This window comes from Poecilia reticulata, chromosome 3 (genome assembly GCF_904066995.2).
Source record: "Poecilia reticulata chromosome 3, P_reticulata-male-v2, whole genome shotgun sequence".
In the NCBI taxonomy this organism is placed as follows: Eukaryota; Metazoa; Chordata; class Actinopteri; order Cyprinodontiformes; family Poeciliidae; genus Poecilia; species Poecilia reticulata.
In genome coordinates, this window is record NC_088832.1 from 30,427,204 (window position 1) to 30,450,012 (window position 22,809).

Below are 22,809 nucleotides of genomic sequence, written 5' to 3' on the forward strand. Positions count from 1 at the left end.
ACGAACAGTTCAGAAACAATATAAAATGGAAAAAAAGTTATTTATTAACTGATTAAGTCGTTTTAGATTGTTCTTGAAAAACGAATCAGTCACGGCTAATTAGTGGGCGCAGTCGCGGCTGCACAGTGAACCCACTGATTTTTTACAGCAGACAGCTGCTCCCCTCTCTTGCAGGTCCTGCGTACACCCTCTAAATATTTTAGGGGTACGAAGTACCCTGCCGTACCCCTTTACTTTCACCCCTGCCCCTATCTGAAGGGAGCAATCCACTTTCAAAAGGGGACTTAAAAAAAAAAAGTGGATTATTGTTTTGTTTTTTTGTTTCTTGCTTTTACCTTATACTACAAGTTGAGTGATGAGGACAAAAATTGGTGCTAAAAAAAGTAATTTTGGTATTCAGTATTTGTTTTCCAAACAAGCATACAGTTAAAGTAGGTCACGTTTGGTCTCTTGAGAGCTTAAAGTAAGATAGCTGCAAAATGAAGGGAGGCAGTCTTTGCTTGTCACTGCCAAACCTCATTCTGACTTTGTCAGCTGAAGTTAACATCCTTTTAGCAGGTTCAGTGGAAATGACTTTACTTGAGGAAGTTACCACTTTTTATCCATTTCATGCATAATTTTAAAACTTCTGACATGATCTGTCTCAATCAGCCACAGTTTTTTGAAATGCAAAGGATAAAGGGAAGCCTTTTACATGCCATTTTCTTGGAAGAGGTCTTCTAGTAAAAAAAACTGATGTTTAAGGTGAGAACATTTTTTATTCAGCAGTTTCAAAGTAAATTGAATTCCACTGTAAAATCTAAAAAAAAGTGAATAATGTGATATAATTTATAACATAATGGGTCAGTCTACATCCATTGGAAAAGCTGACAGATGCTTTTAAAAATGGCATAGCTTGCAGTTATATTCACTCTCTACAATGGGTCCAGAAGTGTGTGTGCAGGCCCCAGGATCAAACTTCAGACAGTGAAAAGACTCTCCATTCACAAACTAAAGCAGAAAGTAATGAAAATGTCAAACTGGGAAGTTAAACAGTTTCCAATGTTAGAGCCCTTATACACAACAAAGCTGGAACTTATTTTCAGCATATAAATGTCCTTCTGGATTTTTGTTTTTTCTGATGTTGAGAGGAACTTATCAAACAAATCAAGGGTGCCAGAGCTCTGCATTTCCAACTCTCAAGGATGTGAAGTACTTATGCGTTAATATGGGCTTACTCGCATTAAATCTGATCTTATTATTATTCAATGCTAACTGAATATATATGAAAGTAGACATTTTGGATCTTCAGAGGATCTGCAGGTGAATTATGTTGAGCGCTCAATCCTTATTTCATATTTAAATGACAAATTATGGATGTTTAACAATTTCACTTGATAAATGTTCATCAGGAGGATTTCTGAGACATTTTTTTAAATTGTACCTATATATATATATATATATATATATGCTTTATAGATATGCTTTATTTTAATCAAGAAATAATCACACCAGTGCACAGGGGAGAGCAAAGCAGTGGAATGTTTGAGTTATCTTCTCTGGCACAGTGCTCTCAGCGTCTAATGAATCATCTCCCATCACTTTGATGAAAATTGCATACTATTGGACCACAAGCCTTGGCTCTCCCCCCCAAGACTGTTAAATATGAAGCAACTTCCATTTGAATGTTGCTGATCTCTGCATCTTCACACTAATGAATCTTTCACCAGCTCGAAGTCTTCATGTGTGTCCGTATGTGTGTGAGAGAAAACATTTGTCAGTCTTATCTATGGAATTGAGCCAAGTTAAAGGGTTATGTTTATTCAGGCTATATGATTCGAGCTCAAACTGGAAAGATTGATGGAGCAAAACAAACATTCCTTCATGCAATGATTTTAAAGCAAAATTAGATTTTAGTTAGACAATGCTCCCAAAAGTGGAACAACTATTTCATCCTTGATTTATTTCAAGAATTGCAATATAATATTACCTTCTTCTGGCCTGTAAATACCTTGGAAGTCCCTGGGATTAGGGAGTTACTGGTTTGAGAAATATCTGGGTTTCCCATTGACCCTCCCCCGATCCAATATAACAGTACATATATGGAACTATCAGATTTGACAATAATATCACTTTTATATTACTATATGTGACTGACACATAGAAGGACTTGTGTTGAAAAGCAGCAAATGTAACACAGTATTCACAAAGTGCTGGACAAAATGAGCTCTCTATACAATAATTCACTATAATCATCCAGATGGTTAATTTAATATAAAATTCAGTGTATGTTGGGTTTTAACAAATGAAATGAGTGTTGACTGAGGAAGCCATTGTGTGATGCATTGTGGGATCATAAAGTGCAGAGGAGTTTAGTCTCCACTGTATGAAAGGCTGTGCACTTATCACTGCCACAAATTGTACTCAGCTTTTTGAAAAGGTTTTTGTATGTGGAGGCTATTGGGCTTGAATTGTAACCAAGTAACATTCTTTTCCATTCCAGTGTACCCTAATTTTAAGATGCTTCAGATAAGACTTAATTCAATAGGTCTAGGTGTCATTAGCATATATAACCTGTGTCTTGATTTGTTCCCTTTTGTGCTTTCAACTCCTCCACATCTAGAACAGCCACATCAGTTGACACAAAATGCTTATGGTTGCACTCAGTGGTATGGCGTGGCTTGGTGCAGTTTGTTTTGCTATTTTCAGGCATATTCTGGAGAGCATTTCCACTGCTAGTTGGACTCTGTCTAGCCAGGTGAGGTTAAAACCAAATGCTTCACAAAGTTATACAAAAACAGTTAAACTCTTGTATAAATGCAAATTAATGTGATAACTTAAAAATTGCTGATCACAAATGGTTTTTCAGAGATTGAGCTATTTAAAAAAAATAATAAAAGAAAAAAAAAAGTATTATCTTGACGTGCTATGCTGGCTAGAGACAGACCAAAAGGCCATCCTGCAAGAAATTGACACTGATACAAATAGAAGCTACATTAAAAAAAACAAACAAACAAAAAAAAAACAAAAGAAGCAATTGGTTTATACATGCGTGGGTTTTCTCCGGGTACTCTGGTTTCCTCCCACAGTCCAAAAAAAACCAAACATGACTGTCAGGTCAATTGGCCTCTCCAAATTGTCCCTAGGTGTGAGTGTGTGTGTGCATGGTTGTTTGTCCTGTGTGTCTCTGTGTTGCCCTGCGACAGACTGGCGACTTGTCCAGGGTGACCCCCGCCTCTCGCCCGGTACGCTAGCTGGAGATAGGCACCAGCGCCCCTCCCGACCCCACTGAGGGACAAGGGTGTAAGAAAATGGATGGATGGATGGATGGATGGATGGATGGTTTATACCTATTTATACCTAGAAGGTACAGTATTTCAATAAAATACTGTTTCGTTATACTTTTTAAGGCACTGTAGACATGTATCAAGTGACATAAAAGGACACAGCAGTCTGGGCTAAATTTATTCAGTTTGCCATTTCTTGTGAAATCTGCTCATTGGGATTTTAACACCAGACAAGCAAAGACAGTTCAGAGTTGTTGTGGGATGTAAGCAACAACAAACCTCCTTTACAACGTGATTTGTGATCCACAGTCTGAAAGCAGTTCTGTATGCCTTGGAGATCACTTCAGAAACAGAAGGTTGGACATCAAGGTTGATTCTTCATCCTTATGGCTCTTAAGTTCCTCAGGAGTTTGTCACTGACCCGTAATGGTCATGCTAGGAATATCCAAGTCAAGATTACTGGACAGGAGGGATGTACAAATTCTTTCAGCAGAATCTGATGCATATAATCACATGGTCAAAAGGATGAATATTTTTTCTCTGAAATTTGTTTCCCTACTCTTCAGTTTCCTTGTTGATTTTATGATTAGATACTATTTTATGCTCTTGCCCTCTTTTGTTCTAAATATATGCTCTCTTGGCTGTTAGATTATTTGCATTATATTATTTTTGAAATGTTATAAATGCTTAAACTCATCATCTTAGAGTAACTTTGTTGAGTTCTTCTTAGCTTGTAATAAGAAAATGATCATGTGATAATCACAAAGTCAAGTTCTGGACATTTGTGACTCAGCTGTATGTTACTTGGCTCTTCTAAGCTTAGTAAGTGTTGTTTGTTGTTTTTCAATGCCTAATGTGAGTTAAATTTGGCAGTGATTTAAACGAGGCCTGACCCACCTCCGCATGCACAGGCAGAGTGGACAGATGGAGCAGAACAGCAACTTTTACAGTGGGGGCTAAGTAGGATTTATCAGGCAGCCTGTCAAAGTAGCAAATGCTCACAAGTGAAATTCTGCTATTTGTATGCTAATGAAGAGGAAAGTAATAACTCTGTTAGCATAAAAATCAAGCCAATGCTTTCTTGAGTTTTTCTACTCATCTTTGCTTTTTTAAGATGTTTATTTTTATCTGGTTTGAGCATGGAAAGGAGGATGATGGGGAAATATGAACTTTTCTACTGTATAATGAAACCTTACACTTTGCTACCAGAATTTACATGTACATGGTTCCTCAATTAGAGGTTACTGTGATCTAACGTGCCACAACAGAGAGGCAGCAATGCCACCATGGTAGTCATGGTGAGATCTGGATGATTAAAGATAAAGAAAACTTAGAAGGAACCGTTTAAGTGGTATGTCAAATTTCACCACCCACGAAAATAAGCACACAGTGAATTGTGGCAGCTCTGAGGGGGGAAAAGCCTCCTAAAGCCAGCAATGCTCACCAGGATCATGGCAGATAAGACACAGCAATCCTACGGCCTGCTTGATGATTTCAAAGTGAACGCTTTTCAAAAATAACAAGTAATACAATCTTTGATTGAAGTTGACGTGGCTGCTTGAGGGGAACCAAAATATCCATTGGAACCATGAACTGAATTTTTATTAAATAACAACAAAATATATGTATATTTATAGGGAACAAAATATATATGTATATTTTTGTTCCCTCTGAATTTTATTTTTATATCAGCCAGAATGGGTATTTTTGAAGGCCCAATGTTGCTGCATGGATCAAACGTTGACAGCTGATATTGGTTGTAAAATGTCAGTGTTTTCCAGAGAAAACAAAAGCAATATCTACACTGAAAGCTAAATCCTATATTTACTATGACTCTCCACGGCAGTCACCTTGTTTTATTTCTAAAAGGATTAAATCCTAAAGCCCCAGTTGAATCTGCTGTGACCTTGACTTAAAGAGACTCCCAACAAAGACTATTTGACAGTGAGTAATTTTCATGGCGCACGAACATAGCAAAACTCCCATAATGCTTGAAAGTAATTGTATTTTATATTAAAAGCTACATCACCCTCTACAAAGGCAAGCAAAACTTCCACACTGCTGCCTGAGTTAGACATGCTATTATTCCGAACACCACTGAAATCATGTTGGCCCAACTCTTATATTCTGTAGTAATTATTTTCTGGCCTATTTCTCTCTAGAGAGTGATACTCCAGGTACTAGATTCACAAATAGCCACTTGAAGAAGAGGTTATAATTAGCTAACAATTTTCTGTTCATATGGCATCTTGTACATTATGTACACACTGATGTGCAGTGAAGTAAATGTTGTAGCAAAAAGGTATATTTCTTTATGTTCCGAAGCTGGTTGTTTCAATTTGAAATTAATTTTAGTCTGGATGCATTTAAATAAATAGTGTACAATGAAAGAATAAAAATTGACCTGCTGTAAAAGCTTGTGGGGAAACTTTGTACACAAAGACAACAGCAAAGATTAGTTTTGGAATTTGTGATATTTTTACCAGGGACTTTGCACAATAATTAAAATAGCTATAAATGTGCCATTTGGTTTTTTCTCATGTGTTGTCCCTGAACATTTAGTATTTTTTTTAAGTATAAAAGTTTTTTCTATTATCAGTACTTTAACATTTCAACACATGATATATATATATGTATAACAAAAATCTGGTATCTCATTTTCCAGTTTAGGAAAACTGACAATGAGTATCCCATTTTCCAAATTTGGAAAATGGGATACTATTTACAGAAATCATAGTAAAAGCATTGTTATTTATAACAGAGCAATTGTACATGCTTGTCTAAAATATGAAAGCACTTTAAAATTATATGTAGTTTTTAAACTTTTGTTATAAAATTAAATTATGCATTTTGAATCAAGGTATTGAAGAAAAACAAAATGCTGATTCCATTAGTATAACTACTACCAGAATATGCAACTTGTCATGTATAAAGTATTTGCAAAAAGTTTTGCATGTTAATGAACAAGCAGCTCTTAATGCCTGAATAATAAAAGCCAGGGCCCTGATGTATTAAGTTTTGCAAAGTTGTTTCACTAAAACTATTTTGAGGAAAATGTATTTTTGCTGTCTTTGCATCAGATTTGTGATGTAAATGTATGCATGTTTCCCTTTTGACGAAACTTTGTCACAAGGCACTTGCAAATTCCGATGTCTGGTTCCTGTTTTTAGACATGAACAGGGGATACAGGGAAATGATTGCAAAACAAAAAGCATGGTGGTTCTTTTCTTAAAGAGGCTTTGATCCAACCATGCATTTTCTTCTTTTAAAAAAAAAAAAAGAAAACAACTTTCTAAATCCAAACCCCTTACAAAAGCATTTTATTGTGCTTTATTTTAAATGATGTATTTCAAAATTTGGTTTGAGGAAAAAATATATACATTCCCCTTGTCATGATGTTGAGAAACAATTGCTTTCCTTTTTTAATGTTGACTTGTTTCAATTTTCTTTGAACAAGCACTGCTGTAGCTAATCATACTCTGGTCTGTTGTTTCATCTCACTGATTTAGTAAGCCATCACTAAACCTGTTTAACGATTATTGCTTTTCATACAGAGCCACTAGCAGAGCTGCTCCTGCCATTGTTTTGTGTGTTCAGACATTTTTGCTAAGGGAAGTTCTCTCTGTGCATGTTTAGTGTTTCTTTGTGTGTCTGCTTTCTGTCTTCTCAAACTCAAAGTTGGCTGCAGCAAGTGGCTTCTGAAACAGACTGATTCTGACTGGGGCTTTCTTACGGTTAAAAGGGAGTGGCTTTTCATTGCTGCCACATGTTTGCTCTGTGTGAAAGATTGCTGTAAAGTCAATGACTGGATGCAACTGGCTAATTTTCCTCACACAGATAACTTTTAACTACTTGTAAGATGAATTAGATTATCTTGTATCACACTGCAGATGTGATGATGAATCTTCTCTGTCTATATGAATGTTTTGGGTTGGTATGAATGTAATTCGTTGCATATTTCTGTATAACTGGAAATTAATTTCATCCGTTTATCTTGTAAAGTGCCTTCGGATGACGCTATGTAAATAAAAATCTACGGTCTAAATTCCATGCATAAAGAGTTCAGTTTTGCGGGAATTGTCTATGTTCATCCGTATCAACTATTTTTCAACAATATTGTCAAGGCTAAGCATTTTCCAATACTGGCATTAACTCAATATTATCATGAAATTTGAATTTGCTATAAAAGGCTATTCTAAAAGAGGTGGGTGACTAACTGATCTCAGAAAGTAAAGGACAAACAATGCCAATACATCAATGCCCTTGACAACGCTGCTTTTACTGAGTGCATGTTGTTGCTAGGATACAAAAGCTATTGTTGCTGATAGTCGAGATCTATCTTTCCTTTGCTATTGGTGATTGGGTTCATATGGTGGGTCTTTCCTCCCTCTTGTTTTTGCAATGGCAATGAAGGAAAATAATAAAACTCAGGAAATGTTGCAGTTCAACTATTTTTGACTGAGAACAATGTGAAGGCAGAAAGTTTTTTTTTTCTTTTCTCAGAGACCTACAATTTCTGAACAGAGTCAAGGTATACTTTTTATTTTCTCCTGGCAAGCCTTAAAATAGCAAACCTGCTTCAATCTTTAGTAAGTTTTGGTCTTCTTGGCCAAAATTATTATTTTTTTTGAATATTAATGCCATGAACGAATTAGATACTTAGATAGAATGGTTTATTTGTGTTTCTCTGCTTTGGACACCACAGGGTCTACATAAGTTGTTCAAACCTGTGTTTGACCATCCATCCATCCATCCAGCACAAATGATTGCACTCTCTCGTGCCACTCTTCAGCTCTTCATGGGAAATTTCAAGTCATTCACAGGCAAAATATATTTGAAAAAAAATTTAATATAAAAGTTATGTGTCAAATGTAACTCAGGTAGGCTCTGAGTCTACTCTCAAACCAGGACAAGTACAAAGTAAGGAGCCTGGTTGGTTTCCAAATCAAAATCTCAAGCCACTTCAAGTGGTTTCATTTAATGAGGAGGTGTTCAAGTTCTTCATTTTCTTGTTTTTTTTTCGTGCTCCAAATATGGTTTAAAACATAAGTTTTTTAAGAATAAGTCATCAAGTTCATCAGTCCTGTTAAGGATACAATAATTTAAAAAGGACAGTGTAAAATATTTAGGAGAATGTTGGACAATGACTTAGATACTGGTTGATACATGATGTTAAGAGGTAAAACAAGTTTTTGTAGTGAGAAGTGTCATCAGTCTAACTCACTTAATGTTGGACAATGGGGAAAAGTATTAATTTCACCAGTTTTCTTGAGCTTTTGTGTTAAAGGTCTCCACTAATGCAAATTTTACACAATAAATAGTCTTTAATGTATAAAACACAAGTGAAAATAGCAACTTGTAATCTTAGAATGTTAAAATTCGAATTTTCTTCTCTAGAGTGAATAAAAAGATTTATACAAGCCAGTGTAAAAGACAGCTTGGCAGAGTATATATTGACATCTGAGAGGGAAACATCCTGCTCAAGGACAAGTGGATCTCATCTACAGCAGATGTATGCTTAACAGAGCAATCTCTTTACTCATTCATCAATTATAAAAAGGTTGAGTTTCTTATAACGCCCAGGCCATCTCTTGGAATAACATTAAATCAGATGGAACTGTGTGAAATATTGAATACCTTAGCATGTGGCTGCTGAAAGGTGAGTCTGGAGCTGTTGATGAGCGATGAGTATCTGAATAGGTGGCTGGGGGAGGTGGGGAATCTGTGGCTGCTGCTGGGCTGGTTGTGCAGGACAGCTGAAAAGCAGATGTGAACTGTGTCCTTCAGTGCCTTCAGCTGTGACTCCTGTCCCCGCAAAAGATTACACACAGAAGACACCTGAATCTCTCCTTCCATCCACATGAAAAATGTACGTGAGCCATAAAGCCAGAGGTCATGCTATAAAGTGACTGCCAAACACCTAAAAGGCATTGTTAGGTAAGACACAAAGAAAAACTTGGCATAATAAATGTTGAGTAGAAAAAAATCATTTACATTTAATCAATAATAACAGACAGAATTATAGGTATAATTATTTTACAACAGCCTCTGATGTCAGTACTCCAAAAGATGAACTGCAGAATTACCTTCTTTTGCAATCTGCATTTTTTTTTTCTTCACGCAATTTCAGCTCATCCAACTAAACCCTGCTAACAGTATGTCAATAAACATATGCACAAATGAAAAAAATAAATCTTACCAATTAAACCTGGAGCATGTCTCTAAATGACTGAATCTAAACAGTATGAAAACACAATCTTGGGTGTAAAAACTGGGAGAAAAATCTGGGTATTTACTCAATGCTGCTTATTTTGCTGCACATGATTTATTTATTCAACAATGTAAATGTCATTTCTTTAATTTAATTTATTTGCTGCATTTGAATGGATCAGATTAAGATATTCAAAGCTGCTTCAGACATTCAGAAATGTTAAACAGGTATTATTGACCAACATCAACATCAAATCCTTATTATATCACCTTATCAAGGGCTGTCTTCTCTAATTCCTCCTTGGCGATGGTTAGCTTGTGCTCCAAGTCCAGAAGCTGTTGCCCCTGCAGAAATATATGATCTTAGAAAAGGATTTCAGATTTTTCTGATTTCTGATTTTTAGCACAAATTATGAAACAACCACAGATGTAGGGAAAAAAAAATATTGAAAGTCTATGAAGATACTGGAGCTGTTATATTTAGCATTCATCAACTGCTACACAAAGCTATGATTGGTTTGACCTCTACAATACAAATTAACTTGATTACTCCTCCTCCAAGAGTCCAGAACTTTGTATGATTTAAAGAAAAATTGCTAGAAAAATACAACACACACACACGCACACACATATATACATACATAATATACATAAAGACATAATCATTATGTTTGCCCTCTTTGTCAAATACAAGAAATACAAGTTCATTCTTGACACTTTGAAATCTAACAGAGCCTTTGAAATCTAACCAGTCCCATAATGATCATTATTTTTTGACTATATTCCCTGGATGGAAGAGAACACACAAAAGGGTCACATTCCATAAATGAGCTGATTAACATCACACGAGAATCAACAGCGGTTCCTCTGAGGTGTCTTTTATTATTGATAAACTCATCAGTAGGGCAGAAAAATACACTCATTTTAGGATAATTTGCATGCAGCGTACGTTTGACCAGCCTTGATAGTGGACTTTTGAGCCGTGAACTTTTATTGGGTGTCTTTTACTGGCCTTTCAAAGTGATAAACTGTATAAGCTTACATTCTGGAGCATCCAAGGTCAGATAGCACAACAAATAGTAATGGCAAACTCTGCAAACAGTCCATGACGTTAGAGAGTGAGATGATGAGCCAAAATAAGGAGATTTTTTTTTTTTGTTTTTAGAATTTTCTCATTTTTAAAGACAGGTCCATCCATTCTACCGTTTTTCTTTAATAATCATATTCAGTTTTTTTTTTCTTTTTTTGAGGATCAGTCATTCAGGGATGATAAATTATATATATTATTAAATGATATTAAATTAAATTCAGTTCAGTTTATTTACCCGAAAGTGAAAATCCCCAGTATTACTTTTAAAGGTATCACATATTTCTCCCAGTAAGTCTCTTCTCACACATCGCAGAGTTTGGAACTATTACAAAACTCATTTGTTACTGTTGTGCTGAGGAGAAAATCAGAGCTTATACATCTTCAGGAGCAGTTCTTTAATAACACAGTTATTTTCGACATCATGGGATGGAGTTATATATTTTAGCAAAGATTATATTTTTGAGATTGAAAGGTATTTAATTAGATATTTACCACTCCAGTCCAGACAGTGTTGGTCTAAACATTGTTAAGGCTTAGGTCTTCGTGCTTTACATATTTTCACTCTTGCTTAAACAGTAAAATTTATATTTAGTAAAGAGTAAATTTCTGCAAAATGTACTTTTGGTATTGAACAATGAGCTCACTATATATTTAGAGGATATGGACATTTTGTGGTGTGTTTTTGTGCTGTATCACAGCACACAGTGATTACATCTATTACACAGAGCATCATCACAAGATAGTCCATTGAGGAGGATGCATGCCTGACCACTCACCCAGAAATGCTGACTTCCAGGGTTAGTGCCTCCAAGTCGCAAGCTTCATATTTTCTGTGCCGACTCCATTATAGAGGTTTGAGGTCAGTGGGCCACTAGCTTTTCGGCTATATACGGCATGCAGCTCCATCAGGCCATCGTTTTTCTTTAGCCTTTTTCCCTTTCTACGCTCGAGGAAAAACAGCTCTGGGGGCAAATTTAAAACTGGACTGATGGAAGAAAGAAGATATGAAAGCCTGAAAAGAGCTTCTGCTCCAAAAATACTCTCTCAGGGAAACACTGCAAAGGCACTGGCGGTCCTTTCAGCATTTTTGATGGTAAGTGTGAGCAGGAGAGGGGAGACCTGCGTCTTTGAGCTGTTTACAGCTGACACATGATGTAGATGCTGAGTTGGATTTCTGTTGCTGTCTTGGAGTTCTACATACGCAACAAAAACACATCAACTGCAGAACTTCTAACAAAACAGTATGTCCCTATTGTGAATCTGCATTTCTTAGATTTTAAAAACGGAGTATTCCTTCTTTATAGCTCCAACTGTGTTACTTTTCAAAACATAATTCCACTGTGAAGACCCAATAGCGGCTTCACGTTGATTGTGTTACAACAAATCTAATGATGTTATTGAACTATAGTACTGTGTATATACAATTGATTTCGTTGAAAGCACTGTGTTAATGAGTTGCTTTAACTTTTTATAGATAACTTTGAACTTGACAGGGTAGCTTTCAACATGACAATCTATTTTAGGAGTCTAAGGACTTTGCAACTGTTAGGAGGAATTAAGAAAATATTTGTTTCAATTCCCCTCAGATTTTGAGGTCATGGTGACTCCTATGCACCTGATGTGTGGCTATTAGCTTCAGGCCATCGCAAAATTAAATTTTTGAGTAAATTTGTTGCTGATATATGCCTCTGCTCTCTCTTAGCATTATAAACCTGAATGGCAGTAGAAGCTACAAAAAGCCAAGTGGTAGTTACTACATTATAAAATAATCAATGGGTGAACTGGCTCATATTTGTCGAAAATATTTTAAAAGCTAAGCAATGTGAGCTGTTTCATGTTAATGGGCATCAAGTTGGTTCAGAAAGATTAAGAGGTGAAACTAGTTCTTGGTGCAAATGGAGTTTCTAGACATCAAGGAAGGCAATGACAATCCTAAATGGTCAGCTTGTGAAAGGGTAGGATGGAAATGTGACACAAAGGTTTGATGTAGCGCTGAAACACAATTTGTGTGACCAGGTAATTGTGTGTGTTTTTTTTTTATTGCGATCACCAAAAGCTTGCATTTGAAGCACTGAATGCATTTGAAAGTCTAGCAACAAGTTCAAGGCAAACTTCTTGCTTTTATTCATTTTGACAAAGATTATTAGCTACACATTTTGTGTCTGGTGCCACAGATTAAGACTGCTCAGTTCTATACCATGAGCACTTTCATTCCTTGGTGCTGGCTTCATTGTTCAAGTACACTTCATTGCAGAATACATTTGGCTCCACTGAAGCATCTGATTGACCAGAGACACCTTTAAAGTGGGATACGTCTTTGCAGCCATATCATGAAACTGTAATGTAACATAATATAACAGTCCATTAACCCATAAATTAGAATAATAACTTCCGTTGAGTTCCTTGATCATTCTTATCAGCATGCACTGTGATGTGCTGCAAAATGCTCTTTGATATGGTACAGCAGCTGTCATAACCCATTCAGTTGCTTTCTGCTGGTAGGTTGACTCACATTCCCTCTATGATGTTGATGACATTTACATATCTCAAACTACTCTTTGCCACTTTCTGCTCCTTTGTTGCTCGCTGGGGTTTGGACTGTAGCACACAGGAATTACAGATGAGATTTGAGCAACAGGAAGATCAGGTTCAGAAGAATGTGAATCATATCTGTTTGACCTTCCCACATATGGAAAAGAAATCAGGTCGTACCATCAAACAAGGCTGACTATTTCAATGGAAAAGAAAAAAATGCCCAAATTAGTCTCTTGCCTTTATGGTTGCAAACCACGTCTTCAGCATAAATATTAAATGCTTGACATTGAGAAATATAGTTCTTTTACCTGTGTGACTGATCCAGTTTAGAGACAGTGATTTACAAGATCTGACAGCAGGCGAACAAATCAATACATTCATCATTCACGGAAAAAAGCAGACCAAAGATCAGAACACCCAGCGACAATAAATTCAGCTTTAGAGCTAATAGTAGAAAATGTAGTCTGCTATCAATTCATCTTTTTTAAAATCATATCTATCTCCATATATTATAACTTCAAAGCATCGAAATGCACATTTATAAGGAGGCATTACAGGCCATTTTTGCAGAAATATGGACTGACATTTTACCACTGCAAACAAGACCGGAAAGGTCAGTCCGCGTACCTGTGAATGCCGATAAATATTACGTGCTCACTCAGATATGAAAACATTTAGTCCTCACAATACAGAAGAGGCAGACAAGTAAGTGAAATTGGCCACCAGTTTTTTTTATTTACCGCTGCTCATATTCTGCTAACAAAGGTAGCACACGAGTAATGGATATCTGATTCCTTGAAACAAGGACCTCCCAAGGAAATACAGGAAAACATGGTGTCATATGTAATTTGGGTCAAGAAAATTCTTATTTATGAGCTTACGTAATTCTGCATTATCATCTGTTGTTGAGAATGGTCAACCTTGTTTGATTGAAAGGGATGAGCCGTATCATGCAGAGACAAAATCAGAGAACAAGATTTAGCAGTATGTGGTTTAAGAGATGGCCAATTGACTTTGCAGGCTGCTGTCTGGCTGCAGGCAACTTTGTAATTGCCAGCTGAATTAATTGGAGCACCGTCTGTGATGGGATCATTTTTTTTTTCCAAGGTAAGTGTTTACCCCTGGTCTGTTACAAAGCCACCCACCTTCAGTTTGAGCTTACCTTAAAAATTAAATCCTTTTTCCCGTACCGCAGTTCTTTCAGTTGAGCCTGGATTTTTTTGGACTGCAAGGGAAAGATAAGAAAATAAGTGTTAGCTTATTTAAATAGCAAGACTGGTTTGAGATGTAGCTGGATTCTGCAAGCTGCAGCAGAAGAGTCCTTTGTGAGTGTTCCCTGGGCAAAGCTCTGGCTTAAAGAAAGGCCCTACTGAGAGGAAGAAAACATCAAATCTGCCCTTCACTGAACTGCATAGTACACAGAATAATGCAGTCGTGCAGTGGCTTCTTGCCCACTGTCTAAGTCTGAATTCTTACTGCCCCCACACATGTGACTGCCGCCGTCGCTACATACTTGCGGGTTTTTACATTGTGACTGGCTCTGGCCCATTATTGGGTAGCAACACACATAAACAAAGAGGTTCTTCACTGCCAACTACCCTGAGCATGAACGGTGTCCAGAGCTGCCTGACATTCACTCTGCTGTTTCACATCACTGGGCACAACCTAACACAGGGGCTGTCTCTCAGTCATACTGCCATCCTCAAAACTGTGTATATTGTAAGGACACTGAAAGCCTTCAAATGGAATCCATTGGTTTCTGACAACACCTTATGACACCAAAATATTTTTTAAGTTAGGTATGCACTGTAAGCTATGGAAGGCCAAGGAGGCAAGTATGAAAAGAAATAAAGGATCTATTTTACACTCTGACGAAAAATGTTCCTTTTCTCACAGGTATAAAGCATCTCAACAAGTAAAGAGGACTAAAGCAGGAACCATAAGTCTTTTTTTTCTAAACTTAAAAATCCTTTTTTAAGCCAAAAAAAAATGTTGTAAGATATAAATTGAGAGAAATTGCATCCGTCTACAGAAGACCTTCCAAGTTCTAAATCCACTTGAAAACATTTGGGGATGGATGTAAACGAAGATTATAAAAACAAACTTCAGTTGCAGAATGTGAATGCTCTTTCTGAAGCCATAGTTGCATCATGGAGCAACAGTTTGAGCAGCCTCCCGCCAACACTTAATATAATACTTCCTTAAACAGGTTTTTAAAGTAATCAACAAAAACAGCAGGACTGCTCATTACTGAATTATTTTATTGACATATTTAATTGCATGTTAGAGGGATTTTTTCTACAACCACATACTTTTGTTTCATTCTGCATTTCAGAACTGAGAAAGAGGATTTGAGAAAAATATATTTGCTTCTTTCAAAAATGAAAAAAAAAAAAAAATTCTGCAGAAAACCAGAAAAGCTTAAAAGCGAAATGAAAGGCAAAACAGATTAGGCTCAGAAGATGAAAAAAGATTATTTTTTCCTGCTTGCATTTTAGGGCCAAACAAAGCACAAGTAAAGAATCTGTTGAGCAAAATATACCATTTTACCTCAAATATGCAAGGAGTAATTATTTTATCATCATTTTAGGAATGTTACAAGAAAAAAAAGAAATGCTGCAAAATTATTTGTCTTTTTGTCAGTTCACTGTGTTGCGATGAGCTCAGTTGCAATGAACCATAGACATCTGCACCGAGTCTTAACTTATAAATCGGAAAGTCTGAATATACTGAGTTTTCTGAATTGTTTTGCCATCTCCTTTGCCTTGGAGAATTACAGCAGTATTTTCCTTTATTTTTTTGACTAAAATCCTTCACACACTGCCTGCACATTCTCAACAGTTTTTCAAAAACAGTCAAAATACAGTGACAGTGTGTTTTGGAGCTTGTTGTAGTTTAACATCTTTCCCAAACTTTTTTTAAGAGAAGACTCACGAAATGTGTCACTGTGAGTCATCATCCCTGGGAGGTCGATGACAGAGCTGTTAGATTCAGCAGTCTGTCCAAAGGACAGACATAAACAGAACACAGTGTGTCTTCATCTCTTTTCATCCAAAAGGTTTGCTGTTTAATAATTAATAATTAATGACAAGCTCCCAAATATGGAGACAGTTGTAGAGTTTAGTAATATCATTAATTTGGATTGTTTTTGTGAAGCACTTATTGTTGAATGTTCAGTCCCAAGGTTACAGGCTTATTAGGAGTTGTTACCATAAAATCTCTAGTTTTCTGAAGCCACCCATTACAGTTATTGACATCCAAGGTAAAGACAATCTCTAAATCTGACCTATTATGTGAGTACATTTGTTTATTAGGCAATACAGTTATGACATAATAATCATCAAATATTTTTGTAATCAAATTCACTTCTATTACATTTTTTGGCACTCGTGCAATAATGGTAAAGGAAACATTTTGCATTTAGTAGCTCTTTAAAGGCTGTTACTTTTAGAGATGCTTTTAATTTGACAAACAAGCCTCATTGGGATGTGTACCCTAATTTATTGAAAATGACTGCAGCTGTAATTAAACTGTTGTATTAAAGATGTGCTGGTAGTGTAACTCTTACAGGCTGTAAACCAACCCTTTTTAAAGCCTAGATTAATATTATTACATGCAATTATATATGTCAAGGATTAATAAAGTATGTATTTAATTGTTTTGATTATTTAGGAACATGTGTCTTTGCTGGAGACCATGCAACCATTCAGGTAAAAGTAAGAATCTTGCTGGAATTCATTAGAAATGAAATTGCAAAAACATGAAACATTTTAACTGTGGAACTGGACCACATTTATAAAAATCACCCAGTGGAAAACATCAAGAACAAGCAAATGTAATTCTGAATGGTTCTTCAAGGTTTTACAATCAGAAATCTCCTACCTATCAGTTTTAATCAAGCTTAAAATAACTGCTAAAACACTTCCCACATTCTCTTTCATGATTTAAAACTTTGCAGATTTCTGAATTGAGTTTATATTTAAATTTAGACAAAGGAAAGTCATGTTAGCAAGTCTCTGCAAAAATGTTAGCAGAATCTAACAGTTTTATTGTTGATGCAGCCTCAGAAAAGTTGTTCCTTAAAGCGTTCTCCAGTATCCATAGTAGAAATTGATGTTTTTTCTTTAAGACTCTAACGCTTATTTTTTCTATTGTGACTCACAAAAATGACCCAATTTTAGTTCATCTGTCTGAAGATGAAAAAGAGAAAAAAAAATGCTGTGAAATGTTCAAAGTACATCCTCCCAGAAGTATTGTGACTTGTCAACATTTATTTTAGAAAATTCCAGTCATACTCTTTTATGCCTCTAGTTCAAAAGTGGGGTCTTGCTGGGTCTTCTTCCTTGGAGCCCACTTTCATTCAGAAAGCAAAGAGGCGTTGTTGTTCCTTCATCTTGAAGTTGAGATTGTGTCTTGTTTTGAGGTTTTGTGTGTCTGTTTTCCAACTATTTAAACTATTCACTTGGGAAGCTCTGGATATAGTTTTTTTCTCTTGTTCAAGGAGGTAAAAAAAACAATGAACTCACAACAATAAATTCAAAGTGTTTTGCATCTAAAGCCAAAGTGAAGGCACAAACTTAAATAATAGAACAAAGACCACACAAGCAACAACAAAGCAGGCTAAACTGACATTCATTAAAGAATAATCTCAAACAAATTTACTATTGTATTGTGACTCCATGACAACCAATTTCAAATCTGTAGATTGTGGTGCTGAGTTGCAGTGTTTTTTTTTTTTGTTTTTTTTTCCTGCTGATCACACAAGACTCAAGGTATTGTTTTTACATATTTCTTAGGACCTTCTGTGGGGCTCAGTTCTACTCTATTCATGTGGAGGTCACTATTGGCAACACAGCAAGATTTTAATGAGGTTGTAAGTATGGTCAATGGAATAATTTTCATTTCTAACATGTTGCTTAAAAACATAAACAATGCTGAATTTGCAACATAATTTCCTTGTAGTTTATACTGTCCTTAAAAGCTGAAAATAATGACACTAACTGAAAATATTTTGCAGGAAGAATGTTGTAAACTTAATGACTACCAGTGCATCTTGTTTCTCATGGTTGCTCATGATTACAGTTTTTAAAATTTGTGCCCTTTAATAAATTATATTTAAGATGGTAAAATAACACTTAAAGAAGACTACATGTAGTTTGACCCAAATATGTTCTATTTAATAAGGTATGAGTTGGGTTGATTCGGCTATACACAATATTCCTATTAGATGTGAACTAGATCAGTTTGTTTTGTTGGTGCATTTTGATTACATTTGTTGTGCATTTATTCAAAATGGCACAATATTAGAAAATGTTTTCAATCAATATTTTGAAATGCTTGACATTTAACAGTCAGATGATGTTTACTGAAATCTATTTCTCAATTTTTGTATTTGTAGAATCATCAGGGGTCTTTATTTTACACAGAAAATTGGGCAGAGAGAAAAACACAGCAAATGACCGCAATCTGAATCTCAAATTAGGGAAAGAAATCTTCTAGAACCTATTGTGTCTATAGTAGGACAGCATGACCAAAGAAAACCTCTCAGTGGTGAAAATACTGGTGAATATTGTGACAAAGACATTACTTGCCGTTTAAGCCTATTTTTGTGTTTCCCCTCTTCCTCATCTGTGCTTCTATCGCTCTGGGGCCTTTATTATTTTGAGCATTGTCATTTGTGTCCATAGTGAGCATCTGCTTCCATGAAACTGTCCAACTGAGTAAATATAATGCGTTGGCATGTAAAATGCAACTGTAGCAGCCTGTGAACTATTTAAAATACATTTGAATTGTTCAGGTTATTTATATATCGCCTGTTTAACAGAATCTATGGTTTCCAAAAGATTTTTTTTTTTTTTCTCTACCTTTCATGATTCAGTAGCCAGGAGATGTGGGCCTTATAAAGCCGACAGTAATTATTTCTAACATGAATGGCTGGAAAACAACTACTGTCAGCAGGATTTTACATTATGTTTGAAGGTTGTCTTTTAGAAGTAAATGTGTGAAAGCAGTGAGGTATGTTTTGTTTGTATTTCATTTGTATTCTCTGTTCTTTTATGTGAATATGTTTTCTTGTGTTTTTTTTATTATTTTTATTTTTTTAATTTTCAAGGTCATCCAGAAGACCCATTGCATCTGTAATAAAGGGAGATGTTGAAATAAAAAACTAAAAATCACCTATCAAGGCTTTGCTAAACTGTCTTCATGATGTGGGGGTCTGCTACAGAAAGTTTATTATACTTGGATTATATTTTCCAACAATTATTGCAGTCTAAACAGACCTTTGAAAGATTAATATAGCAAAAACTCATATGACAATGCTAGTATAAAATTTATTGTGGGTTCAATTATCCAGTAAACGTTTTGTTCCTTTTATCTACAAACAGCTGTGTATACATTAACATAAAACATACGTTTTTCCCCCAATACACTTTCTAGGAAGAGGTGATTTCTCTTATATGAGTTTGTTTTACCATAAATTGTCCATGTGGAACAACACAAACAATCCCCATGACAAACAGATCCAAAGGTGACAGGACACAAATTGGCAGTGGTACCTAAGCAAAAAATGCAGTTATCCACACCTTATGCTGAATTTTTAAATGCAACAGACGTGCAGCATGGTCATAGACCTGCACAGACTAGCAGTGAGTAGCTGGCGGCTAAATGCTCACAGACTCAACTATTATACTTCAATCATTTCTGTCAGAGTAATTTGATTTATTCAATATGAATAGTTAATGAGGTAGACAACCCTAGCCATACATTTATATTAACCACAGATTCAGCCTTTGTACGCTCCCTACAGATGGACAAATTGCATTGCAGGATATATCATACGGCAGTGAATACACATTTCCCAAACAACGTGCTATCAAAGCTGCCAAACATCAAACAAGCCATGGGAAGATCTTACTTTGATTTTTCTTTCCTAAAAGAGGCCTGGGGCATCCTAATGTTACATGGCATTTAACATTATCATTTATCATCATGTTGGTGCCTCCTGGAAGGCTTAATAAATCTGCAATTGGGCTAAAACTTGAAAGTGCAAACACACACACAAACAAAAACCCCACGTAAGACATAAATGTGGTAATGTGATTGACATAGATGCTTATCCATTAGAGTTCTTAAATCAAAAGCAGAAAATGGCTGCACTATCCACTTTTTATAATTGCACATTTTAATAATCCCTTTCAGCCATGTGTCAGAAATGAAATTGCTGTTAGTCTGAAAAAAAAAAAACATACATCAGATTTCTACCCGTTTACCTATAAATTTACTGATAGATTACAACATTGTTGACAAATTAATTTATTTCAATTTTTTAAACATATGATAGATTCATTTCTCACTGAGTGATTTTTTAAATTCTTATTCTGATTTATATCTAATAAAATTGTAAAATCAAATTTTCAAAACATTTCAAAATAAATCAGTGAAATGAATGCTTAAAATAAAAATGATATAGCAAAACTACTGACATGATTCCAGTGGATGGGCACTGACACCGTCCACAAGGCAGATACACTTAGAAGTTTACCAATAAATAAGCTGGCTGCTTAGAGAGAAAGCTTGGGGGACATTTACAAGACTTGAACCATGACTGGAGTCGGTCCCACAAAATTCTCCAAACACAGATATATTTGAGCTGTAAATGTCTCGATCCTTATATTAACTGCTAAACCAAAAAAAAATCATCTTGTGTTGGCAAAGCAGAAGTAAAACTAGATAGTTGTTCAGTGGTCCAGAGGAATCTTTTTAAAATGAAAGTAAAGAGAAAAGGAGGACACAGATTTAGCATTTCAACTTGAAATGCATTATCCCAGAGCCTAGAGGAGATGTAGATGGCACACAATCCAAGTTGCTTGCAGAGCAAATGTTAATCTCCATGATACATTACTTTCACTTATTGCATTGAATAACTAAAACCAGTTAATGTTTCCTGTTATTCAATCATATTGAAATGGAACAGTTTTAATGGAATAATTAATTGTTTTCTGTCAATCGCTTGACAAACAAAAAGTAGTTTGTAAAGACCTTTCTGTCTCTCTGACGGTTATTCACCTTCTCTTTTTAATAAAGGTGCTTATTAAAATAAAGTTGTGGGACTGGAGAGATTTTCTTCAAAGCTCATTAATTGTCCCCAATATCTAAAATGATAATGACATGCAGCTTCATTCAAAAAGCCCTGCAGAATTAATTACACAAGGCCATTCACCTTGAAATGTGTCATTACATGAAATCCTCCTAAATCTGCAGTTTTATATTTTAGCCCTCTTTGTAATTTGTCCAAATAAGTGCTGATGGATGGATGGATGGATGGATGGATGGATGGATGGATGGATGGATGGATGGATGGATGGATGGATGGATGGATGGATGGATGGATGGATGGATGGATGGATGGATGGATGGATGGATGGATGGATGGTTTCCATGGATGTTTCAGTTAAATCCTGATGCATGAATTCAACGTAATTTCAGTGATAACAGCTCTTACGCTGAAGTGTGAAAACATCATTCTTCACCATCATGACTGTGCAGCAACACCATAAATTTGACAGAGGAGGGAAAGGGGTGATAAATTCATGCAGATGTGAAACAGATTAAAGGGCATCTCAAATGCCATTTATCTCCCTCCTTTAGCAAATGGTTCTAACTTTGACACTGAATCAAGGTTTCTCAGCTATCGGATGTTTCCCTTGAGCGCATCAGCAGCACTTTGATATGTTCCGTGACATTTACATAATGAACTGATAAAACGTAAAATAGTCAGAAATGTATAGCAGGTAGTGCTGAATATCCTTGAAGGTTTTCTTTCCATTTTGAATAAAGGAGCAGGATTTGTGGTTTTATGTGATTGCTAAAGTGAAATAACCGATTCAGGTGCCTGTGAGTGGCTTTCTTCGTTGTGTCTCTTTCGAATTTGGCAAGAGTTCTTTCAGACGCCGAGTCTAGAGATTATGTTTGAATACCATCAATTCTTCCACTTTGGTTTCAGAACTAATCACGAGTAATATATCAATTAAATATCAGGTTAGTGCCAACACATTCATAAATTATCTTTCCTTTTGAGAAATAAGCATTGCTCAAATGTTCACAACTTTAGAACAACACTTTGTTTAAGAACCTTTTTTTAAATAACACCATTTTGTCTATCACCATCCCACAACCTGGCTTGGAAATATTAATTCATTTGTCCACAGCCTTCTTCATGTGAGCCAACAGGTTTTGTGTCTTTTTTACTTTTTTGGTTAGGTCATTCTAAGAATTTAATCTATTTCTCATTAAGACATTTATCTGATGAGTTGGATGTATGAATCTGATACCAAATTATCTAACCTAATAAAGAACAGTTTATTATTTTACCAATCTTGAAAAAATAACCTCAGTTCCATTTAAATAAATGAAACCAAAACACATGATTTTGCCACCATGAAGATTCCTGGTAATTATGATGCCCAGGCTTGTTTGTGTGGCAGACATACATCACGGAGTGGGAAAACAAAAGAACATCCCATGATGAGCTATTGATTAGATTCACTGTATTTGGTTAAATGTGCAAACTCAACTGGACATCACACTTAATGAACATTTTACTGTTACATTATTTTGCTCTATATTCACTTGTGCAGGACTTGTGTCACATTAAAGCTGGAGAACTGCTTGAAATTAGTTATCAAAGTGTTGTGTTTTAGCTCACAT

At 35.7% G+C, this 22,809-nt stretch overlaps 1 protein-coding gene across 1 annotated transcript in view; it reads right to left on the reverse strand.

Annotated features, from left to right (window-relative positions):
* luzp2 (leucine zipper protein 2) overlaps positions 1-22,809 on the reverse strand; it is a 167,036-nt gene that overhangs the window by 23,534 nt on the left and 120,693 nt on the right. The window contains exons 7-9 of the mRNA XM_008405682.3: positions 14,264-14,326; positions 9,747-9,821; positions 8,904-9,071 (exon numbers count right to left, since the gene is read on the reverse strand). Coding sequence (XP_008403904.2) covers positions 8,904-9,071; positions 9,747-9,821; positions 14,264-14,326 — 306 coding nt within the window. The remainder of the gene's footprint in view (positions 1-8,903; positions 9,072-9,746; positions 9,822-14,263; positions 14,327-22,809) is intronic.